Consider the following 8,507-nt stretch of genomic DNA (forward strand, 5'->3'; position numbering starts at 1 on the left):
GATTCTCAGTGTGCTATCTGGGCTATTTTCATTTCAGCCGGGTGGTTCAGTCTGGATTAAAGTGACGGGCAAACCGGAGGCTGTTGCACCTTTTCTGCCGTTTAATAATCCGCCATTCAAGGGGCACATTTGTCCCAAACAGATGGATGAATTTCTGCACTTTGCATGATATTTGCCAAGTAGATGTGTGATTTTAGTGACACGGGTATGTTCCATGAAGAGGCCTGTGCTGTGTCTACCTGGGAGACATCTGAAAAGTCCAGTTAAGACGGACTACAATCTGCACCACATTTCCTAATATCAGTTTTGTAACTATTGATAATTTATTTAGTGGGCGTTATTGCTTGTCGACATGGGCATAGAACATACAGTGCAGAAGGAGGCCATTCAGCCCATCGAGTCTGCACCGATCACACCCTATCCCCGTAACCCAATAACGCCTCCTAACCTTTTTGGTCACTCCGCCTAACCTGCACATCTTTGGACCGTGGCAGGAAACCGGAGCACCCGGAGGACACGGGGAGAACGTGCAGACTCCGCACAGTGACCCAGCGAGGAATCGAACCTGGGACGCTGGCGCTGTGAAGCCACAGTGCTACCATGCTGCCATTGTCGCAATGCTGTCAGCGATGAATCGTTTGTAATTATTTTGGCGTACATTTAAAATAATTGGCCTTGATTGTGTTCCTTGTATTCAAAGTTGTTCCAACCTGTGAGCGCTTCACCTGCAGTGCCATCCTTTGTACTTTGTACATCAGGCAGACGGGTCATAAACTAGACACCGCAAATTGCGCTAAACTCAGTATCAATTCACTGGACACACGACCCTTAAGCAATTGTCACGGGATTTAAAATCATTTTCAATTGCCTCACTGGGCAAGGGAACAGCTTATTCCCATCACTCTTCCTGAATCGTGTGTTTCGTACATCTGAATTTAATATAATCCAGAAATCTATGTCCTACTGGATGCAAATATCTCAGACTCTGAATTTCAAATATTCAGTTCTTGATACATGTGATATAATTGAGGAACGGAGTTCTTTACCAGATATTTTGATTTGATTACAGCCAATAGTTTCTTCTATTTTCGGAACACATTTTTCCAAAGATGTGCAGGTTAGGTGGAGTTGATATGTTAAATTGTTCCTTAGTACCCAAAGGTTAGGTGGGGTTACGGGGACATGTGGACCTGGGTTGAGTGCTTTTTCAGAGGGCCAGTGCAGACTCGAAGGGCCGAATGGCCTCCATCTGCACTGTAAGGATTCGATGATTTGCCAAACGGTAGAACCCTTGCGGTTAATGGGGGAAACAAACAATAATGTTACAAAACTTAAACTGATACAATATTCGAAAACTAGTGAAAGAAAATTCATTGATTAGCTTTCCGAAATAAAACTAAACCTCCAGGAAAATGCAGAGATTGAAAGTACTCAGTAAGATACAATGGAATGGTTTTTACGTTGGACTGTAACCATCTGCACATCTAAAACAAAACGCTGCCCAAAGATTCAGAAAGTGTCACTGGAATAAACTATTCCCGTTTCCACTCACTCAGTCAATTGAAAGTAATTTTAAATCTCATGACAATGGTGCTGTTATCGGCAGCTGCTTAACTTGCGCGGTGTCCGTCTTAAATCAGCCCTTTTACGCACTGAGCAAAATTACAAAACACTCACTTAAAAAGTTTTTTGTTTCTTGTTTTGTCAGACTTTGATAGTGTGTCTCAAGGGGTTGCCTGACAAATGGGGAAATGTTGATCTCCGGCTCTCTTTATAATCACGTGTTAATAGTTCACTGGCAACATTTAAAAAAAGCCTTGGAGTAAGTCGGACGCACACGTGGGCGACGTTCAGACCAACCATAGCTGGAGACCCTTTTGTTTAGCCTCCAGACATAAGTACCTTCTGACTCCCTGCCTGCCGCAGTGTACACTGAACCCGGCAACCAGCAAAGCCAGTTAGAGGGCCAAGAAGAATTTACACAACATGTCTCGGTCGTTTTACGTTGATTCCTTGATCATCAAAGATTCTTCAGTGCGACCTACTCCTGTCTTGAACGATCACGGCCAAGACTTCCTGATCCCCATTAGTGTCCATTCTCCCACTATGATGTCGGTGTCTGGTCCCCCCTGCCCGTCTAGAAAGACGGGCACGTTCTGTGTCTGTCCCCTCTGTGTCACGTCCCATCTCCACTCATCCCGGAGTGGAATCCCCCTGCTGAAAAGCCAGTTCCCAAACGGAGACCCCTCGTACTGTCAACGCATCAACCAGCAGTCCAACCCTGGACTCGGGCATCCACCTGTTTGCACGTCCACGTACAGCGTGACAGACCCTAGGAGATACCACTGTCTTACCGTGGGTATGTACATCTGTTTAAAACAGTGAGCGTGCCAGATACCTGAGCATAGGTTGCGAACTTAGCCAGATAGATGCGTTAAGAAAGGAATCACGGTTTACTGCACCCAAACTCTGCCATTTTATTGCAAATGTAACCATTAGCATAGTCTAACCATACAGAAGACTTTGATATTGTTTTGAAGAGGGGTCCCTGTTCCCACCATGGACAGCAGGTATTACTTTTATCAGAAAGGTGAGCGGTTAGTAAAGGTCTTCAGGATTTATATTATGGAAGTATCTATCCGAAAGATACAAGAAAGGTGAAATTTTAGGTGCGAATTTTATTTTTAAAAATAGATCAAAATAGGACACACGCAGCGGTTATTTATTAAAAATAGTTTCACAACTGTATATAACTTATTTTCAGTGGTGCGAGTTAGGGAGATATGTAACATTTTACTATTGGCGGGTTTAGCACTTTTTTTTTGCAAACTGTCTTTCCATATTTTCTTAATGTTGTATTCTGGACACAGGTCCTGAAAATAATAGTCACTTACAGAACGGCAAGCGGATGAGAACGGCCTTCACCAGTACGCAACTTTTGGAGCTGGAGAGGGAGTTCGCCTCCAACATGTACCTGTCGAGGCTCCGCAGAATTGAAATTGCAACCTATCTGAACCTATCGGAGAAGCAAGTGAAGATCTGGTTCCAGAACCGGCGCGTCAAGCACAAGAAGGAGGGCAAGGGGACCCCGCGGAATGCGCACAACGCCTGCAAGTGCAGCAGCCAAGGGCACTGCCTGCGCTCCGAGGACGAGGAATCCCTCTCCCCAATATCATCTGGCAAAGAGGACAAAGATATGTCACCCGCATAGTCACCACGGACAGATCTGCAATGCTTAAATGATTACAGACATTTTCACTTCTCTTTTCCTTCAACGCACTTACTATTTGCTTAAGATTTTAAAAGAAAGTCCCCTTGGTGCAGTGATGTGATTGCAATCGGTTGTCATTGCCTGCCCCTGGTATGAATGGGCTCATTGTAGAATGCTTCCAGGATGGAACATGCAGCAGTTTTATTCTAATCCCGGGTTAAAAATGTGGCTAACAGAATTTTGTATGAACCGTTCAAGGTGTTTTTTTATTCTCTCCAAACGCAATGGTGACGCAATATTCACACACCTTTATTTAAAAGAAGGTTCACGAGTGTTCTCTATAAATAATGTATTTTCAATCTCTGTTGACTTCTGTAAAAGAAATAGACACCTGTGTAAATGCGCCAGACCCTTATAAACAATTGTAGGTTGAATGGGAAAGAATGTAAATAGCTAGCTGCTTGATACAATGTTGTAAAACGTCACAGTTGAAGTTCACTCGTTGTGAATAGTTTTATATGATATTTATATTTATTTAAAATAAAAATGTTGGGATGTTTGAAGAAAGCTGCTCATTTTATTAGTTAGGCATCATTTGGTGGAGAAGAAGATTCGTGGAAAGAAACGAAACACACCAGAAGTACGATTTTCCTCGCTTGTGTCTTCCTGGGTTCATTTGTCCGCATTTTCATCATCGCAAAAACTAATGGTTTCCAGACAAACCGTTTTATAGATTGTTCCAATGAGCGCCGCAATGCGTCTACCAAACTCTGCCAGAGACCAAATTGGTGCTGCAAACAGGGGGCGAATTAAGGGGAGTCAGTGCTCACGAAAGGAAAACTATCGATATTCTGGGGTGGACTTTCCCAGAGGAAGGATGAGTGTGTGTGTCGGGGGTCGCACGAATCCACTTATGAAAAGTAACGTGGCCCTTGTTTCAAACGCTGAAGTTAAAGCGACCCCCCCCCCCCAAACATAAACAGATTGTTTGAGTGAGGATGAGAGAGAATTACACTTCCATCAACATCGTCCCATCACAAAGAGAGTACTCGAATGCAAAGCCTCAGATATGTGTCAGATGACACATGCTGTATGTAACCCCAAATGTGCCGGTGAAGCTAGCTGAGGCAGCGGTGCTATTTTCTTTAACCGCTGCGTAAAACACATAGATTTGTTCCCTTGACCCATCCCCCACCCCTCAAAAATATCTGAGTTCTTACTGGCCGTAATAAGTGATGGAGGGACTATCTCCAGCTCGTCGGAATTTCCAAATGGTCGCTGACCTCCAGCACCACTTGTAACTTCACACCTGTGACAACAAACATTTCCGACCATTTTCTTCCTTCTGGGCGTTTCTAGTAGGCGGCACACGCGGCCCTAGTTCCAGACGAGCTGCTGTAAGGCAGAATTAAAGTTTCCAATGAAATCGAGCTCAGATATTGGGGGTGGGTGCTGATGAACCGAGCGATGTCTGTTTGTTTTTCTAAGTGGGATGACAGCATCTACCAGAGGTCAGCTACAAACTCCCATGTGTTTTGTTCTACTTGCTAAAATAGTACCATCAAGGCGATTTGAATAGACTTCATACATTCAAAAGAAAACCAATGATTTCGGGGAAAATGAGCTCGTTTGGAGACAAGAATATCAAGAAACAAGTAACTATTATAATGTCAAGAAAAAGTGGCTCTTTTTCAACCACGGTTGCAATGAAACACGACATTTACAAGCGGGTCAGAAACATACTGCGTCTTTATTTTGTTTCGAATTCAAAAAGATCACATAAGCACACGAGAATAGGAAGCAATCTCTTTAAAAGGAATCCTAATCACAGAAGGTTCCCAGTGTTGGTAGGAAAGACGGGCTCCTTACGAGGCGGTGGCATTTGAATATATTCAATTTCAGTTGATGGTTCAAGTTAATCATCTTTTAAATGCATATGGAAACAGCTTCTTTAACACGCACTTGGGCTTTTTGGCGTTGTGGACCAGGCTCGGCTGTCTGCCTCCCGTTTGAATTTCGATTGTAAATTTCAACTGAGAATAGACTATCACTTTCTTCAATCATGCCAGCGCCCAAACAACAGGCAGTCCTTCGGGCTCTCGGTAGAATTGTCAGGGCAATAAGAGAAGATACATTGGAACGTTATTCAGTCGGTAGTCGAGGGGAAATAGCCACAGATTAATGAAACTATTGACAATTTCCATCCGTTGAAAGGCCGAAGTTGGCAATGCCCGGGAGTGAGCGTGGGGAGCCCGGCTGGGCTAGCTGTGGCGAAGGGCGCATTGTGTGCCTTTTCTATGGAAGCGACAATGATGGATAGGAACTCATTGAGGAACCCAGAGGAGTGATTCAGCAACTCGTAAACCAGTGTCACTGTTAGACATGGCCCGAGGTGCTTTTATGATGCCTTATTAGCCCTATCTATACAAGATCGGTCAAAGATATATGACTTTCACGTCCTTTTAATTGACTTTAAACCAAATACAGTTGGGTGCACAATTAGCATGTGTCCTTTCAGTGAAATGGGTGATGTTCATTGGCAAAAAAAAACCCTAAAAGTAATCATTTTGAACCATTCAATCCATAAATGTACTAAATGTTCAGGCACAATGAAAACAATGAGAGTTACTGTTATGTTGGAAAAAATGGGCACCTAAAATTGGCACTCTTCATTGTCTCCCAGTTCCTTCCAGCACATCCTGGCTTTTTCAAAATAAGCCAATCATTTCGAACAGCAATATTTTATCACTGTTCATTTCTAAAGACCATCTAATTTCCGATAGATTTGGAAAAAGTCATTTTGGCTTTTTTTTTCAGCAAAAGGCGATGACAGCTTTTTAAAAAACATTTTCATGTTTTGCCATGTAACCGAGATTATGTTGAACCTGCCAGTCACCACGAGCCTGCCAATTGGATATTGAAGTCACAGAGATCAGAGCTTTGATCTTTTAGCGTTATTAAGTGTATATATATATTTTTTGCACAGTTCAAGGCTAAAACGAGTCTACATTATGCAGTCTTCACACGTTTGTTGCAAAGAACATCAGCAACATTGACAACTTTCTCCAAACGGGAGCGTTTATTTTCAACTTCAATGTATTAACAGGTTTATATTTTTCTCTCTCTCTTGGAACCTCTACAGGAGCAGAAAAAAGACTATGTTCGCCAAGGGAACGCTTTGACAGGTATTCTGCTGCCAAATACTTGCATTGCATTGAGTGGGACCCCCGACGGATGCAAACCCAGAGCCTTTGAACGGGGAGCTGAAGGGCTCCAATGTCGGCTTAGTGAACGATTTAGTCACTGTTTCATTAAGCACTATTTGAACCTTACAACATGTGGTAATTTCTCGGGGCAAGTTAACCGCCGTGTAAAAGGCGGATTATGTGGTAGGGACACAAGAAAATTAGCGAACGGTTAATTTAACTCGTTTCTGGCAGAATTTTCGATACATTCCTAATTGACTGGGGAAGCAGGTGAAGGGAGGCCCAGGGCACATTCAGCCTCGTATTTCGGGGTGGGAAATAAATGAGTCCCTTTTAACTGGCTGTTGACAATCTCTCATTGCAGAAAGACACAGAATAACTATTAGTTTAATTTTTCATTAATTAAATTAGACCCAGTCTCGCAGGTGGAGAGATCAAAGTCACCCCACCAACAAGCATAACCAGGGGGAAAAAAGGCAGCCCCCCCCCTCTCTCCGTTCCCCCTCCCCCCTTTAACTGGGTTGTGGGCCACGGTTTTAAGATTTCAGACCAGCTGCTGGGACTATACAGGTCTTTGTGGGCAATAAATGTAAACCAGAGAGAATGAGAAAACTGTCAAAACAAGGCGCAGAAGAGAAATGCGGCGCTGATTAGCGTCAATCAAGCAGCGCTCAGCAGCCAAGGCGGCAAATAATTAATAGCAATTATTTCTACCTCTTCTCTCCTTCCGTGGCTTGTTATATCGATAATAGCAAGTTTTTCTAAAAGTTTGTGTGATACACCTGACAAACGGTGCCGGCTTTATTGACTGCTCTTTGCATTGTTATTGTCCCAGTTTATTCCTCCCTCTTTGTGTCTTCAGCTCGTGTTAAGGGGGAGGAAAACCCCCCCAAAATTGATACTAATCCTGCAAAGCAGGCCATTGACTCCTTTCAATTTTACTTCTTCTCCAAAGGTGGAAATTGACAATAATACAATTCTTGCAGTGCAGCTTGAGCAAGCAGCGCCTCTGTCTAATCTGGCCAAGCAGACAGTCCATTTCAGAGCGCAGGGCGCACCGCGCCCAGCCATCACGCCGGCCGCTTTGGACGCTTTTTTGTTCGACGATATTGGGATTTTCAAAGTTTCTTAAAGTTAGAGTGCAGGATTGAAAAGGCAGCTTGTAATAAATCAGGCCCTTTGGTTAATAAGGCGCTGGCACACACAATAGAGCCTGAACTTAGTACCTGTGTCTGGTAGGCGAGGTGAAAGATGCAAATGACAGAATATTCGCAAGGAAAAAAATACTCGAATCCTCCAAATGGCCCTTTTGTGAGTTTCTTTAGAAATCAAGCAATTCTGCATGACAAAGAACAATTAATAAGCCGTCTTTTCACGAGCTAGCAGCTGGTACCCCGCCGGGAAAGTAGGGGAAAATCAGAGATGAATGCGCGCAAAAGTTTTATTTTGCGCACCAACATGGACTGTTTGGAAGTGCGGCCACCTGAACAATGTTGATGGAAAAAAGGACACTTGTGAAGGATCAGGAGCTTTTAATAAGCATAAAACATCTCGACTCACTAATGCAGGAGCTTTAGAAAGGCCTTTGGTTGGAGGTGCTGATGTTGGAGATGGTTGGACACGTGGCGGAACAGTTGTCTTGTTGGAGACTGAATTACGCGGCCAGCGCCCGGCTGGCACAGTGTGCTTCTGCACTCTCTGTCATTCCTTTCAAACTAACCTTCTACTTTTTAAAAAAAAGTGTCAAGCAGGATGAAGAATGTCACCTTTGTCCCATTAGTGTGTGTCTCATATTGGTAATATAGCTTAAATTTTTTAAAATAAAGTTACTTTCTGTGCTTGTGTATTTATGTATGAAAGAAGCCGAACCTGGCGTCCTGAGCGGCCCAGCAAATAGAAGTGTTTAGTGTGATTTATACTTTTGTAAGAATCGAAGCTTGTCTCCTCTCTCTAACGTTAATGTCTGGTGCATGCACCGAGCATCTCAAGTGCATCTCCGTTGATGTGATAACCAATGCTAGATAGAGAGAGATGTTTCATATCCGCATGGCATTGCGGCACATTACTTTTCAAATCTGCAGAAAATAATA

At 43.4% G+C, this 8,507-nt stretch overlaps 1 protein-coding gene across 1 annotated transcript; it reads left to right on the forward strand.

Moving 5' to 3' along the window:
* The first annotated feature begins 1,862 nt into the window (after positions 1-1,862).
* Positions 1,863-3,759, forward strand: gsx2 (GS homeobox 2). Its single transcript, XM_072497939.1, has 2 exons — positions 1,863-2,359; positions 2,871-3,759. Exons 1-2 carry the CDS (start codon positions 1,987-1,989, stop codon positions 3,209-3,211), a joined length of 714 nt encoding a protein of 237 aa, XP_072354040.1. The 5' UTR covers positions 1,863-1,986; the 3' UTR covers positions 3,212-3,759.
* Positions 3,760-8,507: the final 4,748 nt, after the last annotated feature.

The sequence above is a fragment of the Scyliorhinus torazame genome, chromosome 3 (genome assembly GCF_047496885.1).
Source record: "Scyliorhinus torazame isolate Kashiwa2021f chromosome 3, sScyTor2.1, whole genome shotgun sequence".
Taxonomy (NCBI): domain Eukaryota; kingdom Metazoa; phylum Chordata; class Chondrichthyes; order Carcharhiniformes; family Scyliorhinidae; genus Scyliorhinus; species Scyliorhinus torazame.